Genomic DNA, 21406 nt, shown 5'->3' with positions numbered 1-21406 from the left:
TTCCTTGTGATTTATTTTTTTATTTTTACATTTTCTAAATAAATAATTATGTATGTATGTATGTATGTATAGTACCCTATTTACTCTGTTGAGTTCCCCCAGTGGTTCATCGGTAAGTTTGTAAGCTTATAACACTACAAATTGGGATTCGATACCTTTAATGGGCACAGCAGAGATAGTCCATAGAGTGTGGTTCTGAGCTTCGCAACGAAAAGTAAACAGTTTGGGGCACTGAATGTAAGTGATGGACTACCGTTTAAAACAGCAACAAAAACTTCAGTTTTCCTTCCATCCTGCACATTCCAACGACCATTAAGTTCCATTTAAAACATCAAAAATTGTACTAAGATATACATCTTAGTATATTTATATGTTAGTAACGAGTGAAGGGCTTGATATCAAAACTTACAAGATACTAAAACCTGTTTGTCTCTCGTCAGATTCCGAAGAGTATTCCTTCTTTGAACTTGACCAACATTCTGGAAGAGTGAGCATTAAAAGACCCCTACCTCATAATCTACCTCTACCCTTAACCCTGGTTATTCGAGCCACACAAGTGACCAATAAAGACAAATACTCTCTGACCACACTCACAGTGACCACTGACCGACCAATTCCTAACGTTCTCAAGTTCTTGCAAAACGGTTACGTCACATCTGTTTTAGAGAGTACTCCACCTGATGCTGTGATTTTGACTGTCCAGACATCAAAACCCGTGGATATGGTAATGTATTTTTGTTCATTTCACTGTTGCATGTTCAATTACTTTGTAAAATTACTGTGTGTATGGTATAGAAATGCATCTTTATTGGACATTTTTGTTTGTTATTACAAGAATAACTTTTATGAAAGTTATGTCGTCATGTGTATGTGTCTTTTAAGTTTATAATCTATTACGTACCTGTTTTAACGGTGAATCTACTAAAGCTATCTATTGTTTTCTCTAATTTTAACCCTTTCACTACACAATTACTTTTCAGGCGGAATCTCAAAAATATGTCAATTATTCACCAAGAAATAAATCTATTAGTTTGACCCTTTGTATTAATTTTTCAATATTGAAAGAAGTTGTATTTTCTATATCTGAAAGTAATATTCCTTGGAAACCGTACTAGATAGTGCCAAATAATGATTCAAACAAACAAAAAAAAACTCAAGAAATTTGAGAAAGAAAATTTCTCCAGTAAATGATATAAATATAGGCAAAACTAAATCGATAAGAGGCCAAAATCGTTACAAAATATAAAATAAATCATTTAGATGAGAGTATTCAAGATATAAAGAAGCTGTCTATATAAATGTCTTCCAACAAAGTTGATAATGTTGTTATGAAACACACAAATATCCAGGTTTCACGCCGTAGCACACAGATGGCAGCTGTTGTTTCAAGTACAACGGGGATATATTGATAGCCATGGGGTAAATCCGAATTTCGCAGTCAGTGTGTATAAATGTTTTTTTTCGAATATAACCGAACTGCACTAGAGGATTAAGCTACACTGCTTAGGAAGAAGTCAGCCAATTAGCAACATCCTATTACCCACCATCTATGATAACAGTTAGGCTGTCTCCTTTATATCTCACTCATAGCGATAAAATATATCGCTGAAAATATTTTTTGATATCTCAAGAATTTGATGCTAGCTCCAAAATTCAGAGCTCTACAATAGGGTCGCGTCTCTGTTAACTGGACACAGAATGCTTAGTATAAGTCGTATGTTTCAATTAGTTACAACTTCTAACGAACAACAATAAAATCAAGACATTTTGCGAAATTTCAAATTAAGATGGCTGATAAACAATTTTTGTGAAGCTAGAAATCTCTATTTCCTTTCTTGAAAGCGTATGCGGTCTCCATTTTGCGATCATTGATATTTTATAAATAATTTTTTTTAATGGAAAGAATTAGAAAGCTTAAGAACTATTTTTCACTGTGAATTCAGATCAACGACTCTTAAAGGAAATATTTGTTTCTACTAATTTTATACTTTGTTATTTTTCAGAAGATCCGGTTAAAACTATTAGGTAATTCAAATGAATACTTTGCTGTGAGAGACACGTAAGTTAAATAGTAATTTTTTTTGCTATAGTTTAAAATATTTTAATTAAATTGTTGACCTTTTAATCTGAGATTAATCTAATATAGAAATATATTAATATTTGCTTTAATTTTATTTGTTACAATTCTTTGTCATAGTTGTAACTTTTAAAGCGTTACCTATTGACCATGATTATACATGTATACATATTCGAAAAATAGTTTTATTGTTCTTATTATTACAAGTTATAGCTTTTATAGTAATGAAAGTAAAAGAAAATCAGTGAGTAAACTCAAACGAAACAATCAAAAATGTATTTTATTATACTGAATTTCGATACAGGGGAGAAGTAATGGTAGCCAAGCCATTAGACTTCGAGACACAACAACAGTTCTATCTTCGTGTAATGGTTTCTGATGGTCATCAGGTTTGTTTCCTTTATGTCCCTGTTTTTCTTCATTGGAATTTTACAGAATATACATTTGGCAGCATGTAGATGTTAACACAAACTTGTTCTTGGTAATAAATTTAGTCTGTGTTTCTATAAATGTAGTGAACTAAACATTGTAGAAGATTAAACGTTGTGACAGGGAACATGCATAACTGAATAACGTTTTAACTTCTTAAATAACAGTTTAATTCCTTTACTGCCTGACAGAGGGCAGAGCTGTTGTTGCTATTGCTTTCGCTAGTCGGTTATCCTTCAGCATAAAGCTACACAGTGGGCTATCTATACTCTACCCACCTCGAGAATCGCACCCTAATTTTTAGTGTCGTAAGTCTATTGACTTATCGTTAAGCCACTGAGGGCGTGGTGGGATGGGTGGTATAAAGGTACTCAATGGACTGTCTGCGTTCTGTCCACCAAGAGTGTCGAACCCTGGATTTTAGCTTTGTAGGTCCATAAACTTACCAGGAAGCACAGAGAACAATGAAATGTATATTTTATTTCTCTGTTTCAAAAATCCCTGAAATGCTTTAAATTAGATTGCTATTTCAGATACGTTTAGTACGCTGACTAATCTTTGTATTAATTTACATGTGTGAAATATATGTCTTATACCGATATTTCTTGGTATTGATTTACGTAAACTAAAAGCTCCCTGGTATAATAGCGGTAAATCTTCGGACTTACAACTCTAGAAATCGAGTTTCGATAACCGTGGCAAATACAGTACGAATAGCCCACTGTGGAACTTTTTGTTGGACTTGGAAAACAAAAACAAACCTGAGATACACACCACCCCTTTTGTGTATTTACAGATTTTATTTCCAGGACCTTTGTAACTATTGGCGATTTTTGTTTTTTACTTTTAGAAATAGAATTATGCTAATCAGTGGCTTAGGCATGGAGGCACGCTCAAAGGTTTGTAACATTTTCTAGTGTAGAATGTTATTAAAAGAAGCTAGACAAACAATCATATATTGGATATACATATATATATCTTGATAGTGTTGCTCTTGTATTGCTGAATGTATAAAATTTAGATAGCGTAAAGGCTCTTGGGTGTAGATCCATTTCAAATAGGTTTATTATAGATTCTATGATTTGTTTAAGTTACTTTACATAAATCACCACTATTTGTTTCTGCTTTTTTATATAAATATTCTTACCGACGTAAAGATTGTAATATACAATATTGGTTTCATTTTACCTATAATACTGCTTTGTCTAGAGTGATATAACCAGTATAAACATCACTGTTATCAACGTTAACGACAATGATCCAGTCTTCACGAAGCCTAGGTACACATTTGAAGTTACGAATCCAGATATTCGTCCAGGAACCTTGATAGGAAAACTACAAGTAAGAAACTTTCATACTACTAACGTGCTGGCCTTTAAACTTTGGTATTTTATTTATATCAGAACCTTATTGTTCTACTTTAAGGAATCAATGAAATCACGAAGAATTATTATGGATTATGTAAACACCTAAAGTAATTTGCTCAGTCTGGTCACCTCATCCGAGATGTATACACGTCGTATGTAGTACCCTCTATTGTGATAGAATTATATTTAAAATAACATATTACTCTGGTACAGGTGACCGATGGAGATATTGATGACGTCGTGGAATTGAGTATAAAGGGACCATTTCCCAAGTAAGTTTCATATTTTGTCATATAAGTGGTAATGTCTGAAAAAAAAACACAATAGAAATTATTAAATTTCTTATTACTTCTCTTTTTTTTTCTTTAGCTTTCCGGATACGTCTGTTTCTTGGTGTAGTAACCAAAGATTGGAAAGAGTGACACTCAAACACATTCCTGGTCGCTCAAATAATGGAAAGTGACACTCAAAAACATTCTTGGTCGCTCAAAGAATGGAAAGAGTGACACTCAAAAACATTCCTGGTCGCTCAAATAATGGAAAGAGTGACACTCAAAAACATTTTTGGTCGCTCAAAGAATGGAAAGAGTGACACTCAGAAACATTCTTGGTCGCTCAAAGAATGGAAAGAGTGACACTCAAAAACATTCCTGGTCGCTCAAATAATGGATATTGACACTAAAAAACATTCTTGGTCGCTCAAAGAATGGAAAAAGTGACACTCAAAAACATTATTGGTCGTTCAAAGAATGGAAAGAGTGACACTCAAAAACATTCCTGGTCGCTCAAATGATGGAGATTGACACTAAAAAACATTCTTGGTCGCTCAAAGAATGGAAAAAGTAACACTCAGAAACATTCTTGGTAGCTCAAAGAATGGAAAGAGTGACATTCAAAAACATTCCTAGTCGCTTAAATAATGGAGAGAGAGATACTCAAAAACATGGAGTTTTTAACATTTCTTTACAATTAGCTTGTTTTCTTCCTCTTCAACTGACTACAATATTCACTACTGAATCAAAAAATATGTAAATTACTGTCATATTAAGTGCATTAGATGTGAAACTGCTTTTCTTAAACTTTGTCTGATATTTAGTTCAGGAACAAATACAAACGACATGACTGATTAAAGACCTTTATTATCTGCATTGTACCAGAGTTGCATTAATCTAACAATCTGTTGGTTATTGTGGCACATTTCCTACCAGGATGACAAGTAGCCTGTTCTTGGAGACTTTATCATATCATCTAAATGGGTTTCTATGGTAATAATTAGGAGTTAAGTACAACTGGACGTTCTTGACCTCTTGTGTTCTTTCTCAGTGTTTTGATAAGTATAAGTTACTGCTTCGGTCACACATGATAATAACGCAGAGTAAGAATATTATTTAAAACTGGCAAAGCTTTTCTGTAACTTTTGAAGTTTTCTCACTGATAAATGTTCCATCAAGGGCTTTTCTGTAACTTTTCAAGTTTTCTCCCTGATAGAAATGTTCCATCACGGCTTTCCTGTAACTATTGAGGTTTTCTCATTGATAAATGTTCCATCAAGGGCTTTCCTGTAACTCTTGAAGTTTTCTCACAGATAAATGTTCCATCAAGGGCTTTCTTGTAACTCTTGAAGTTTTCTCCCTGATAAAAATGTTCCATCAAGGGCTTTCCTGTAACTCTTGAAGTTTTCTCACTGATAAATGTTCCATCAAGGGCTTTCCTGTAACTCTTGAAGTTTTCTCACAGATAAATGTTCCATCAAGGGCTTTCCTGTAACTCTTGAAGTTTTCTCCCTGATAGAAATGTTCCATCAAGGGCTTTTCTGTAACTCTTCAAGTTTTCTCCCTGATAAAAATGTTCCATCACGGCTGTCCTGTAACTATTGAGGTTTTCTCACTGATAAAAATGTTCCATCAAGGGCTTTCCTGTAACTCTTGAAGTTTTCTCACAGATAAATGTTCCATCAAGGGCTTTCCTGTAACTCTTGAAGTTTTCTCCCTGATAGAAATGTTCCATCAAGGGCTTTTCTGTAACTCTTCAAGTTTTCTCCCTGATAAAAATGTTCCATCACGGCCTTCCTGTAACTATTGAGGTTTTCTCACTGATAAAAATGTTCCATCAAGGGCTTTCCTGTAACTCTTGAAGTTTTCTCACAGATAAATGTTCCATCAAGGGCTTTCCTGTAACTCTTGAAGTTTTCTCCCTGATAGAAATGTTCCATCAAGGGCTTTTCTGTAACTCTTCAAGTTTTCTCCTGATAAAATGTTCCATCACGGCCTTCCTGTAACTATTGAGGTTTTCTCACTGATAAAAATGTTCCATCAAGGGCTTTCCTGTAACTCTTGAAGTTTTCTCACAGATAAATGTTCCATCAAGGGCTTTCCTGTAACTCTTGAAGTTTTCTCACTGATAGAAATATTCCATCAAGGCTTTCTCCTAACTTTTGAGGTTTCTCACTGATAGAAGTGTTCCATGTACGAACTGTAGGTTCATAGATATATATATATTACCTAAATATGCAGGACATGATTAGGATTGTAACGATATTTTTAAAATTGAAAAATTAACAACAAAACTCTTTTTTTTCAGCTTTTTTTCTTTTTTCTCCATTAAAGGATTCACTAAAAATGATCACTACGCTACATTAGTTGGATGTATAGAAAAGTATGGTATTAAATTGGAATTTTCTCTTCTCTAGTCTATTCACCGTGTCCAGTGAAGGAGAAATTCGGATTCTTAACTTGGAGTCTTTGAATACCAGTGTATGTCACGTGTTTGTTGTTGCTACGGATAACGGAATCCCTCCCCGCCAAACTAGTGTTCCTGTGACTGTGCGGTTTCCTAAAGAGCTGTTGCAAGGGCATATGATGGAAAGTAATGGAAAACGTAATCCTTTTGTGTTAATGGTTGTCTTCGGCGTACTTTTGGCATCTCTGTTTATTGTGATTATTAGTCTTACCATTTATATACTGAGAAGGTGGGTGTATACAAAAATATATTGTTTCGTTTTTTATATGGTTTTATTTTCTAAGTACTCAGTAAATAAGGCTGATTCACTATTCTCTGTTATGACCGAATCCTTCATATTACACTATCAAGCTAATTAGGATATTGTTTTACAAATCATATAGGTTTAAGATATAACGTGGACTTCTAAAGATTTATAAATTCTTTTCCTTGGTAATGCTTATTTACATATTATTAATTCTTTTCTCTCAGTTATTTTAACTACACTCTCATTCGATTTGGTTACATAAAAATACCTTATATATCATGTCGCTTCTTTGAATGCGAGCTTTATAGACCTGTTTCATAGACTTCTCTTGATTTGGATTGACCTTACGATAACGTTTTAAAATTATGTGTTTAATCATTTGTACATTATGGAGTCCAAAATTTACCTCAACACAAAACCAAGACAGTAAAAGTCCATGAAACACAGTTTACACTGAAGAGAAATGCATTGTCTTCAAACATTCATGGAAGTGATTAATTATGGTCATATATTATTGTAAGCCTTTTCTCTACAATATTTTCATTTATATTTTTGGAAAATGCATAAAAGTTAATAAAGATCAAATTGACAATCGTTCAGGGTTAACCCTATCATGATAAGTCACATATCAAAGGCTATGTCAAGGGGTTTGTTGATTCTCATTCAGAATTTTATTATATTATTATTTTATTAATTATATCATTACGCTTGGTATCGTAATGTAGATTATAATCCGAATTTTTATATGTTACATCATTTAACGTCTTAATTCAAAAATGAATATCTAAAAAACACACCTAAACATCGATTTTTGTAACGTAATGTAATATATAAAATGCAGCATTGGCTCAGACTGAATGCTTGTGAAGTCAAAGTACAAAATCTATAGTTTTGTACGAATGAGGAACTCAAATTACCGATTTTTATAAGCTAGAATATAAAACGAAAACCTCCTGTCTTTTTTATATGCTGATAGGTGACTATTATACCAAGTCATACACGGTGTGCCCTTGCTTTCCGTTTTCAATTTTCGGAAATAGTCCCTTATATATACTTAATTCTATATATGACATGTAAATAACCAATCAAAAGCTCAAAATACCCCACAAGGTGGTTACCATAAATATTTTCACATATAACGTCGTCATTTCTTTCTTTTTGCATGACCAGGTGGTTAGGGGGTTCGACTCGTAATCTAAGGGTCATGGGTTCGAATCCCCATCACACCAAACATGATCACCCTTTCAGCCGTGGGGCGATATAATGTGACGGTCAATCCCACTATTTGTCGGTAAAAGAGTAGCCCAAGAGTTGGCGGTGGGTGGTGATGACTAGGTCCCTTCCTTCTAGTCTTACACTTTTAAATTAGGGACAGCTAGCGCAGATAGCCCTTGAGTAGCTTTGCGCGAAATTCAAAAACAGACAATTTTTTCGAGACAAACTTTTGTGCTGGTGAGTTGAGTCTTTTAGCCCGTTTGAAATCTCTTATTATAATTATATTATTCTAACTTTTTCGATATATTGGGTTTGTATTTGTGGAGAATGTATAGAAGTTAATAGCGACCATATTGCCTAACATTTGGAGTTAATCAGGATTTAACTGTCATATGGATTAATATTTTCTTCCCTAGAAAACGGAACCGTGAACGTCTTCCAACCACCACGATTACGACTGACCATCCTCCGACCAGTAAGTTGACCGGTTACGTGGGTAATGTCCAGCTAGCTACGAAACCTTCAGAATATCTTCAGTCTCAAACTCACCATGTGGGAAAGGATAACCCCGTATTTCACGTGGATGATGACGTAGAAGCAGACGCTGTAAACACTGTAAAACTGGATGATCCTAAATCGCTGCACATGGCGTATTTTACAGAAGAGTGTGTTCCTAAAGGACAATTTATCCACGAAGAGCAGCGCGAAACTAGTCTAGAAGACGTTAAAGTAAATCCGCTGCCCAGAACTGGAAATGGTCACCTGGATGATGTGAATCTGGATTATAATTGGACTAAAATCCGTAAAAAACATTGGCTTAATGGATCTATTCCTGAAATAGCAAATAAAGTAAGTCGGTAAAATGAGTGGTATCAAGATGCAGTACATTGAAGGCAATAATTGGTTTTTAAATTGTATGAGTGTGTGTGTTTGTTTGTTTTATTTTTCGTTAAGATGAAACACTACACGATGGGCTACACAACAGGTATCGAAGCTGGTGTTTAGTGTTATAAGCTCAGAAACTTACGGCTGAGTCACTGTTATTCATGATATCACAATTTATTGAGATGACTGAATAAATTCTGAAGAACTTCGGTGAAGGAACTCTTTTGAATCTCCCAAAAACCTAGTTTAAATGATGAGCAATCGGGTGGAGGATTTTAGTTTGTCAGCCATCCTTAGATTCACTAGATCTAAAAGGAGATTCATATAGATTTTCACTTTTTGTGTGTTTTCTTTTGGTGGATCTTCACCAAATTCGGTATGAAGGTTTTTTTGGGTTCATCCGAAAAAACGTGCAAAATTACGATTTCACATTTTTTGTTTTGCAGTTTTTTAATGGGCATGTTTTACAACTACATGGAAGAAAAGCAACTTTTCACCCTCTAAGATAACGTTTCATTAATTATGAATTTACATAACTTCTGCCCGGGAGACGGGAACTCCAGCTAATACATAATCTAAGAAAATAGATCTACATTATAGGGTACAGTAACATGTACATTTCAAGTCAAGTATCGCCTTTAAGGAAACTGTAATTTAACTGTAAATCGTAATACCGTAATCTTTATGTATATAAACGTGGTTCATAGAATACTATTTTTTTCTGCTTAAAACAGACTAAACTAATGTAATTTAAATTGTTTGTGATAGTTATAATTTACTGATCAGTAAAATCAGTTTGAACTAGTATTCAAAATAATGTGTGTATACTAACGTGATTTAAAGTTAATTTCATTTATTTAGAGTGTCTGTTTGTTTTTGACAAAATGGTGATTCAAAAAAATAAGAAACACGAATCTATTGTTTATATCTTTTGTTATTCTCAGAAAGGGCTTTTTGGCGGTAAAAGTACTGCTAGCATACAGTTTTCACCTTGTCTGTAAAATATATTGAGCTTCAACTATTTTTTGATGTTGTGAGTATTAGAATAAGGTTGCTGATTTCAGATTATAATGATTGTTTGTTCTTTTATTCTAAGCGCAAAACTACATCATGGCCATCCACACCATATCCCTCGTAAGAAATCGAACCTCAAATTTTACAGTTGTGAACTACCGAAGAACATAAGTGTGTCGAAACAATCTTTCATACCATGATCTTTGATCATACTTACAGATTCACCGTGAATGTTTGGTGAAAGAGGGAACGGGTGTGATCGAAAACCAAAAACATACTTTATGAGTTTATTATGAAAACTGTTGACAGGGTTCGAAGCTACGATAATCTTTTTTTTTAATTATTCATATTTCTGTTTGGACATATCAAAATTATGTTTAGAAATGTTCCAAGTTGTTGAAACAAATTCAGGTCTCCCAGTGGTACAGCAGAGTGTCTGAAAATTACAACTCTAAAAACCGGATTTCAATACTCGCGGTGGGCAGAACACATATAGCTTATTAATTAGGTTTGCATTTAACTAAATACAAATCCAAACATTCAGAACCCTGAATGTTTAAACAACTTGAGTGAGAACAATGCTTCTATCTTCATCAAGAAGAACATTTTTGGTAATATTTGTGTTGTTTAACGTTATACAACTCGTTATTCTTATACAAAATCTGGTTTAAATATCCTTCTTCCAACAATAAAATGGGTTCTTTGTTTTTTCTTCCAGACGGAGCTTGATCCAGATGTTAGCGTGACACCCTTACCGAAGTCATCAGGATCAAATAGACAGTCTGATCTGACCGTGTATTTCTGATTCAGAGGGAAGAACTGAAAGTCGATTCTATTTGATATATAACGAACTGTATAAAAAAATAATTATATCCTAGTGGATGCAATAGAGGCTTATTTTGAACTGTTCGCACTAAGCTTTAACGACGAGATTTAACTTAAGTATAAGTCTTATGTTTGTCCATCTTGTTGCTGATCACGCTGGATAACAATGGTGAATATTTTATATCGTGATACGACACTAATGATGGTTGCTATAAGCTGCTCAAACTAAATAATATAGTAACCCAAATTTAGTGAAAAACATTTTCGTGGAGGGTGAGATGTTAACCCTAAGTGAAAGTATCCTCATGTGGGTTTGTGAGTGGCAACCCAAGTTTTGTGGAAACATCTTCGTATGGGTTGTATATAATAACTAAAATTTAACGAAAACATCCTCTTTGGGGTGGGGGGCTGTTTGTGGTGACCCAAGATTAGTAAAACATCTTCATAAATGAGCTGTGCGAACAGTATTTAAACAGTCATGAAAAAAGATTGTTTGTTTTTTACACTTATTTTCAAGGCACAAGGTTTGATCATTCCAATAACACTCGTAGTGTTTATTAAACACAGCTGTTCTTTAATGATACAATTTGAAAAAAAAGAATGTAAAATCTGTATTTGCCAGACAGTCAGTTTGAATGTTGATCTTCTGTGTAATAATATAGTTAGATATGTGCCCGCGCATTTTGGAAAATAACTAAAAACATACTGATGAATTTAATTGTGAGATTGGACACGTGTGCGTGTGTGGATATAGAAAATGTATAATATATATTATTTATAAAAAGATACATTGGAAAGTCTTCTTGTCTCGCGAACTAAGTGCCAATTTGGTTTCATTTTCCCAACAATTCGATTCTTAACTTCAATTTGTAAACGTTTGTAGTGAGTATTCGAAGAATGTAATTGAAGCTAGTAAATCGGCTAGTGTGGTTAGAGATGATTTATATGGGGAATAAACGTATAAGTTTTTGAACAAACTCTCGGTGTGTGTCTGCGTTTCATATGCCATTTTTGAGGTGTAAGTATTAACAAATTTATTCTTTATTTAGTTATTGTAGTAAAACACAGTACTATTTAACTGGTTTAAAAAAATCTCACGGATTTTGACCTCAGATAAAACCTTTCTCCGACGTTTCGGTTTCGTACGCCCCTCATTGGCATAGTGGTATGTCTGCAGACTTGTACTGCTAAAAACCGAGTTTCGATACCAGTGGTGGGCAGAGCACAGATAGCCCTTTGTGGGGCTATCTTCATGTTTGTCCATTGTATTATTATTAAGCCTTGTGCTTAATAACAAAACACAAAACGACTTTATACTTTCATGAGGGCGCTGCAATAAGGAATATTGGTCAAAATAAGTTTGAAATTACAACAGCATAAAGGCCGAGCATGTCCAGATGGTTAAGGCACTCGACTTGTAATTCGAGGGTCGCAGGTTCGAATCCCCGTCTCACCAAACATGCTCGCCCTTTCAGTCGTGGGGGCGTTATAATTTACGGTCAATCCCACTATTCGTCGGTAAAAGAGTAGCCCAAAAGTTGGTGGTGATAACTAGCTGCCTTCCCTCTAATCTTACACTGCTAAATTAGGGACGGCTAGCGCAGATAGCCCTCGTGTAGCTTTGCGCAAAACTCAAAAAAACAAACAACAGGAAAGCCCATGTATTTTAAGATTCTTAAAATTGAACTAATCTTTGACTACTTCGTGTTTAAGGTACAAAGTTGATTTTTTTAGGCATAACACGTTTAGCTCTTTAACTGAACATTCTGAAATCATTCAACGAGCCGTGTTTATATCGTTGCATTGCAAAAAAAAAACAAAACAATATTAAAGTTAAGTTGTACAAAAAATATTTTTGGCGAAGAATGGTAACCTAAATTTATAATATGGGTTACAAGTTGAGTTCAAAGTTTCTCTATTCAATGTTTTAAACAATCTAATTTTCTGGATAATGAGAAAATTTACATATAGGGAAAAATCTTTTTCTTACAATCTGTTCAGTCTTTGTTGTTTCTTGTTTGTTTATTTTGTTTTCAGTAGTCGTTTGTATTTAAAGTACCGCTAACCATGTAAGGTGTTGTGCAAAATATCGTCCAGTCAAAATCCTATCTCTCTGACTACAACGCGCATGCGTTTGCCATGACTGAAACTTAAACATTCATATCTCTAAAAGAAAAGCATAGTCCTACAAAAATTCTAATGATGCGAGAAATCTTTCATTTGCTTCTTTCAGGTAGATTGGTCAACTCGATAAAGTAGTTCGTTTTTGTCCTCTTGCATTTATTATCAATAAAACAAGAATTAGAATTAGAGACGAGAATGACTTAAAATTTAGCACATAATAGTGACAGACAGGAAAGGATGTAACGGCAGAACAACATGAGTGTATTCTAGCGACACCTGAATCAGTTATCTAAAGAAAGTTACAATGTTTAATCAAACCGACCGTAAAGACTGAATAATCTTTAGATTCAGTGAAGCTTTATAACAAGAATTATATCCTTTTCTGGATTGATTCTTCTATAGCTATTCTGCCTAGAATTTTGCGAGTGTGATTCCGTTTATTCACCAATAAAATCCAACAAAAATTTTGTAGGATACAATAAATAATACAAATTTTCATAAATTCATTGTTTTGCGGTATTAATTTTTATATAATTTCACATGTACAAATACATAGATAATACGATTAACGTTAAACCAGCTATTTTAAGTATCAGTTTTAAATCAGCAACAGATGGCGGGACAGTAATGATCGAGGTAATTTTAATGTATATTTTCTAAAGTCTTTGTGTATTTTGATGGGTTTTTTGTTGTTAAGTCATTTACCTCTGTAACGTCTTTTTCTTTGACATTAATTAGTATTTCCTAACGGCTCATCCGGGTTATGAACACTCCAGAAACCAACACAATATATTTACATGAATCGTGAAATCTTTGTAGCGATTTTTCATTTTTAGTTTGTTCTCTCTACCAGACTACAATTCATCCAAGAATATCTAACCTGCTTTGTTCAGTGATGTAAGTGAGGTCAGACAGGAATACGAAATAGCATAAGCAAATGTTATCCATAAACAAAAACAACAAATGCTTGAAAATATAGATAAGAGTTAACCAATTAAAATCTCTCTTACATCAAATTATCTTATTCTCATCAATGATTCGACAGTTACGGATGGTAAAACTGATGTTTTGTCCAAGTACTTTTTATCATTTTCTGTAGATAAGAATTTCCCAAACTGACAGTTCAATGTTTCTAACATAAATAATAATTGTTATATTGTATGTTGTTCAATTGTTTTTGTTATAAAAAATAATAACGCATTGAAGCACCTGAACTGTTCTTAAAGGGGGGTCCAAGGATTGGTGGCGAGTTTTATTCAGTAACTAACTTCCGCCTATTTAATCAGTTAAAACTCTCGAACGGCAATGCGCAAGTAAATCATATATAGCTATGAGTGAAAAATATGCTCAAATGTATATTAATCGATCTTTTACTGATTAGTGTAAATCTGTATTTGTGTGTGTTTAATCTTAACAAGAGGCTATTTGCGATAAGTCCACAATAGCTATTATACCAACTTTATTTTTTGAAACCATCTTTTGTTTCTAGCTCAAAGATTAAAACTAATAAAGAAAAATTTAGAAACGTTAAGATAAAATCTTAATGTATTTGTGATATAAAAACGAATTAATGATTCAGGTAACTTTTATTTAAGTTTAAAATGAAAGAAAATGCTGATTGGTAGAAGATTAAATAGCGTCTAAACTAGCTTTGTCTTAATACCTGGTAAGGAACCTGCTAGGCTGAATAAATAATATTAAAATACAATAACAGTAACTTTTAAACAAGGTAAATTTTGACTTTTAATAATTTCATCCTTTCGACCTTTGGTATGGCATAATCATCAGCTTAAAATAGTTGTTTTTGTATTTTGAAATTATCTGTTACCTTATTTTCTGAGGTATTATGTCATGATACTTGCCAGGTTAGTTTTGTTTTCCCTGTAATGAATTAACTTGAAAATAACAAGTTGAATACATAATTCTTTCTTATTCGGTTATATTTGAACTCACGAAATATATTAATAAACTAGATGTGTGGAGAAGCGTCCTCTAACGTGATTTTTTCAAGAGCAGATAAAAACAAAATGAAGGGTAACAAATATTTTTATATCTTGCTTTTCAAGTTTATGCGCCATACTGTGTTGTATCATTCAAACTTCATAATTCTTCTTGTGATTCATGGCATGTGCACGTTTTACTAACGTCACGGCAGTACGAATTACAACGTTAAGCACCCCTTACGTGACATCATTTTAGTGTTTACTGACTGAGTGACAGACAGATAACAATACTGTACAGTGATCTATATGGTTAAAACAGATGATCCCCTCAGGCACTCTTAGTCCTCTTTTGTCGCAATAATAATAAAGAACTGCTGTTCTAATACAAACAAGAAGCTGCTTACCTTTGTTGTTTCTGATCCTTCCGTGAGCTATGAAATAAACAAATTGCATTTTAGTAGCTTTTCTTAGTTCCACTACCTGTAAGCCACCTCAATGAAACTGAACCAGCCGATCATACGTGCAATCGTAGAGGAATTGAGAATTCATATTAGTATCCTCCGGCAAAGAGTAACATGAGTGGGGTTTGATACGTTACGCGAGGAGAAAACAGTTGTAGTTAACGTACAGATTTTTGTTCCTCTTTTATATTAACATGAATTAAAAAAGTTAAAATATGTAATTAGTGTCATGCCACACGGATGATAGTAAAAAAACATAAATAGCACATGTTTATTAAAAGAAGTTGTGTTTGTTTTTGTTTTCGAATTTCGCGCAAAGCTACACGAGGGCTATTTGCTCTAACCGTCCCTAATTTAGCATGGTAAAACTAAAGGGAAAGCATCTAATCAACACCACCCAACGTCAACTCCCGAGTTACACTTTTAACAACGAATACTGGGACTAACCGTCACTTGTAACGCCCCCAGGTCGAGGGGAGAAGCATGTTTGGTGTGACGAGGAATTCGAATCCGCGACCATTAGATTATGGATCAAGCGTTCTAACCACCTGAACATGCTAGGCCTATATAGGGCCTAACTATGGTTACGATTTTAAATTTCGTGGTGTTATTTTATACTTTGAGTAATTATTTTATTGAAGATATATTGATAGTCAAATGTTTTCGTAACGTCATAAATGCTGTGTTTGGTTGAGTTGTTTTGAATTTTGCACAAAGCTACACGTGGGTTATCTGCGCTAAATGTCTTTAACTTAGTAGTTATACACTAGAAAAAGAAGGCATCTAGTCAACACCAACGATCGTCAAGTACTGGGTTACTCTTTTACCAACGAATAGTAAGATTGATCATCATATTATAACAGTTCCCTCCCTCCCTCCCCTCAGCTAAACGTGTTTGGTGTGACGGCAGTTCAAATCTGCGTCCTGCAGATTGTGAGTAGAGCGCTCGAAGAACCATTTAAGCCAGGAGTCAGGTTTACTTTAAAATACATACCTTTTGAACGAAATGGCTTGTTCGGTACGTCACAGAGTATGTTATGTTTAGCACCTTTGGTACACGAGTTACTAGTTTCCATTGAAACAGACGTCGTCTTCTTAGGTCCTTTATTAAAGTTCCAAACTTTACAAAATATAATATTAACCCTAGCCTTCTACTGACATTCCATTCTATGCCAGAAATTACTATTCTCTAGAATAACTTGAGCATTGGCATTAAAAAAAAACAAAAAAAACTAACTAAAAGAACAAGTATATGATGCGAATGTATTAAGGAATATATTGTAGAAATATCATAATTATTGTAAATAAAAGTAAAAATACATAAAGATGGTACGTGTAGAGATGAATTACAGATACTTTTCTTAACGTGTCATCAATTTCAATCTGGTCACAAAATAAGTTGCAACAAAACTTTTCTCCTACGCTATCCTGAACGTAAAAGATGTTTGTCATTAAACAATACGACCTTTCTATTGATAACGGAGATAACGGCTATAGTTACATCAATCATATTTGGCTATGTTTATTCACCAACCGTAGGTTTGACCAGCCTTGACCTTTATCTATAACTCTATCACCTAGTGAAAAAGATTTATTTTACAATAAATTCTTACGTATTTTGTTATTTTACTTATATATAAACCTTGTAATGCTGATTAAAGATCATACCTGAAAAAACACACATCAATATTCTGTAGAAACGTGTTGCACATTCTCTCAAAGGAAAATTACTTCATTATATTTATAAATCGTTGTTTGCCATCTCATTGTAATATTAGCATAATGTGGTTCTTTACTCAAGCATTAAAAGGAACGTCTACTTGTACCTTAAATTCGAGGTTAATTGTTAGTTAATGTGTTTAAAATAAACAAATATTTTATCCTATATTTGAACCGATAGATAAGATACAACAAATATTAAATGATACTCTAAACAACATACAGTTAATAGAGAAAGCTGAAATTTATAAATTTGAATGTAGACATGGAAGAAACTGTAATGGACAGGCAGATCGTGATCTAACGTATCGTTTACATTAAATATCTAGAAAAAAAGAAAATAATGACAATACGGCTACAGCAGATTATTTACAACAAACATAATTAAAATATTATGAGTTAAGATAGTCATTGTGGGTTTAACCATAAGGTATTATAGCCAATGATATCCGTGAAACACTGGAAATACGTAAGAGGACACAAATATAATGAATCATGAAACAGAGACGAAGGTCAAACGTATTTCTTTGTAAGGTACTTCTCATAATGTATTTGTTTTATCTGAGATACACTTGTTAGATAGACACTGTACGACAATGTTTATAAATGTCATTAGTTGTGTAAAACTCAACATTATATTCACGTTCCACAGATTGGTGTTTAACCTATGATAATCATTAGAAGCACGTGAATGTTGTTGATACGTACATCTTCTATAGGAAAATAGTGTATTTTAGATATGCAATTGGAGTAAATCTGAGAAAGGTGGGGTAGGTTTTCCTCTGGTCTACAGATAATACAAATGTTTTAGAAAGATTTTCACAGAAACTTTTAAAAATATATTTTACCTTCTTCGTTGGAACATGTATAGACATGTTACGAAATTTTAGACTGATTGCAGGCCTTTAGTTTCGTGTTATTCTAGTGAAACAAAAAATATGTATATTTAACAAAAAGTTTGTTCGCTTGTTTAAACTTAAGCCAAAACTACACAATGGACTATCTGTCCTCTGCTTATTACTGGTATCAAAACCAGGTTTCTAACGTGTAATTCCTTATTTTAGCCATTGTGCCACTGGGGGATCATATCCAAAATTTAAAAATGATTTTCGTGTGTGTACGAATAAGAAAACATTAAAATGAAAATATCTGATTTTGCTTCCTTTTTTTTTTTTTTTTTGGCGGTGGGTGGTGATGACTAGCTGCCTTCCCTCTAGTCTTACACTGCTAAATTAGGGACGGCTAGCACAGATAGCCCTAGTGTAGCTCTGTGCGAAATTCCAAAAACCAAACCTTTTTTTTTTTTTTTAATTTCTTCTTATGGTTTCATAATTTCAAAGATCACTGTTCAGGAACTAGTTTTACTGAGAATCTTTAACAGATAAACATACAAATACTATTTTTTAACTAAATATAAAAATTTAAAATACGAGGTCTGTTAAAAAAATACGCGGACTTACGTCATAAAACAAAATGTACTTTATTTAGAAGTTACAGGTCTGGGACCCCTTCAAAGTACTCTCCTCCCCAACGCACACACTTGTTGAAACAGTCCTGGTACGCTTCTTTTGTAATGTCCTCCAGCTCCTTCGTCGCATTTGCCTTAATCTCGGGAATCGTCTCAAATTTTCTTCCTTTCAAGGGTCTTTTGAGTTTGGGGAACAAGAAAAAATCGCAAGGAGCAAGGTTAGGGGGGTGGGGGTGGGAAAGAACAGTGATCGAGTGTTTGGCCAAAACCTCACGAGTTCTGAGGGCTGAATGGGCTGGAGCGTTGTCGTGATGGAAAAACCAGTCGCCACTCCTCCACATTTTTGGCCTTTTGCGACGGATGGCGTCCCTCATACGTTTCAGAACTTCAATGTAGTAAGTCTGGTTTACTGTGGAGCCTTCGGGGAGGTACTCGTGGTGAACAACACCCTCAGCATCGAAGAAAACTGTCAGCATCACCTTGACCTCGTAAATACATATACTTTCCAAATCTACGAGCATATAATACAGTCCATGTATAAATTAAGTATATTACAAATGTTCAAAAATAAATCATATTAATCAATATATAGTTTCCTTTTTAAATCAAAATATTATTATAATCATATTGTTCCTTATAATTATAATATAAATACAAGTAACTTTATATATTTTCATATGTTTACTTAATTCTTGTTTCTTAAGTATTTGTAAATGTTTACATGGTTTCACAATTCCTACCTGCTTTACACAATCAATTCATTCTGCATAAGATATTTAAAATGGCGCCACAAATTGTATAAATTATTTTTTCGAAAATAAACTTCTGAAGATGACCTTGGTAGATTTGGTGTATCTTCAATCTCACCCCCCACTTAAATAAAATCATAGTGAGAGACCAACTGAACTACAAAAAAGCTAATTGGCCAGTTTTCCAAACTATATTAAATGAAACCTTACCTCCAGAAGTACTACATATTGCCGCGGACGCATCAGATATAGATGCATACTGTCATATCATCTCTGAGTGTCTAAAACATGCAGCCAACAGTTCGATACCGAAACAAAAACACTTCACAACAACTCATTCATGGCAACCACATAAAGATATAATACACTTAATTAAAAACAGACGTATACTCCGCAGACAGTACATTCAAAATCGCAACCCCACACTTAAAACTCAGATAAACACAATAAGGAATAAAATACGAAACTTAATCAGACAACAGAAACAAGAAAACTGGGACACCTTCTGTTCCGATCTAAATCACAAAACTGATCCTAAACAATTCTGGACACATTTGAAAAGATTTACAAACACAGGAACAACAAACACAGTATATCCACCACTGGAACTGGATGGAGAAACAGCATACACTAACACAGAAAAGGCCGAGATATTTAAAAAACACCTAGAAAACACGTTCAAAACACATCATGAACCAGACATGAACAGATACTTTTATAATACAGTCACAAACTATATTGATCAAAACAGAAGCATTTTTACACCTAAATTTCCAGTCAACACTATCACACACCAAGAAAAAACAAAAGACTGGAGCACTCATCAACTGGTAAAACATATCACTGTAACAGAAGTCGTAACTGCTATTAACAACACAAAAAACAAAGCCCCTGGAGAAGATGGTATTCAAGCTATCCTCCTAAAACAAGGCACTCAGTGATTATATGAACACCTAACAGCGTTATTTAATCTCTCACTATCAGCTGGATATATCCCCGTTTCTTGGAAGGAAGCAATAATATTAATGTTCCAGAAAGAAGGAAAGCCAGCGAATAAGCCAAACAACTACCGCCTGATTAGCTTAACCAGTTGTATTGGCAAAGTATTAGAGAGGATAATTAGTAATCGTCTGTCAGTTTACTTAGAAGAAAATTCAAAATTACCAGAAATTCAAAACGGATTTCGAAAAACCGCCAAACTACAGACCACCTGATTCGACTTACAGAATCAATTACCGACAGCTTCAACAAAAGAATGCACTGTAGCTTGCTTTCTCGACATTGAGAAAGCATTTGACACAGTGTGGCATAACGGCTTACGACATAGATTGCTTGAAATGGCATTACCCCAGGAAACTATTCGCTGGCTGTCCAACTTCCTGGATAACAGAATGTGTAAAGTAAATGTAAATGGGGCCCACTCAGGGTCCTTTTCACCCGAAGCAGGAGTCCCGCAGGGAGGGGTTGTTAGCCCTATATTATTTATCATATACGTGAGTAATATGCCTCTGTCGGACCTAAATTTAGGTTATGCATCACAGTTCGCTGACGATGTAGCAGTCTGGAAAAGTGCCCCACTCCGTCAATAGCAGCAACGAACCTACAACCAGTCCTAAATAACATCGAAGAATACTGCCAGAAATACAGAATCAAAATTAATATTCCAAAAACCCAAGTCATAGTATTCAGCAGACTGAATAAGCTGAAAAAAGATCCACCAAAACTCTATATGAATGGGTCACTTTTACTGACTGCTACTTCTGCTAAATTTCTAGGTCTGACCTATGACTCAAAATTAACGTGGCTACCACATATTAAAAATGTACTGATACGAATCTGGAAAAGAGCAAACTATGCAAGAAGTCTTTCAGGTAAAATCCAAGGAACATCACCAGACAACATACTTAAAATCTACAAAACGTACATTAGACCAACAATAGAATATGCATCACCTGCCTGGATTAACATAGCACCCACACATGCACAGAAACTTCATCGTATACAAAATTATGTACTAACTTCAGCATATAAAGTACCACGTAGTACCTCAACCACATTCATGCACAAGTATGCAAACATAGATACAATAGCTGAAAGACTCTTGCATAATTCTCTAAAATATTTCAATAAGAATTGGCATAAAA

The 21406-nt window shown here is 34.1% G+C and overlaps 1 protein-coding gene across 1 annotated transcript in view; it reads left to right on the top strand.

The window, feature by feature from the left end:
• LOC143243978 (protocadherin beta-11-like) overlaps positions 1–12551 on the top strand; it is a 56736-nt gene extending 44185 nt beyond the window's left edge. Inside the window, exons 10-17 of the mRNA XM_076487886.1 lie at positions 441–724; positions 2004–2059; positions 2382–2466; positions 3716–3847; positions 4087–4145; positions 6563–6841; positions 8491–8923; positions 10692–12551. Coding sequence (XP_076344001.1) covers positions 441–724; positions 2004–2059; positions 2382–2466; positions 3716–3847; positions 4087–4145; positions 6563–6841; positions 8491–8923; positions 10692–10778 — 1415 coding nt within the window. The 3' untranslated portion in view covers positions 10779–12551. The remainder of the gene's footprint in view (positions 1–440; positions 725–2003; positions 2060–2381; positions 2467–3715; positions 3848–4086; positions 4146–6562; positions 6842–8490; positions 8924–10691) is intronic.
• Positions 12552–21406: the final 8855 nt, after the last annotated feature.

This window comes from Tachypleus tridentatus, chromosome 2 (assembly GCF_004210375.1).
Source record: "Tachypleus tridentatus isolate NWPU-2018 chromosome 2, ASM421037v1, whole genome shotgun sequence".
In the NCBI taxonomy this organism is placed as follows: domain Eukaryota; kingdom Metazoa; phylum Arthropoda; class Merostomata; order Xiphosura; family Limulidae; genus Tachypleus; species Tachypleus tridentatus.
The sequence above is the reverse complement of the archived record's forward strand: the minus strand, read 5'-3'. Positions and strand labels throughout refer to the sequence as shown.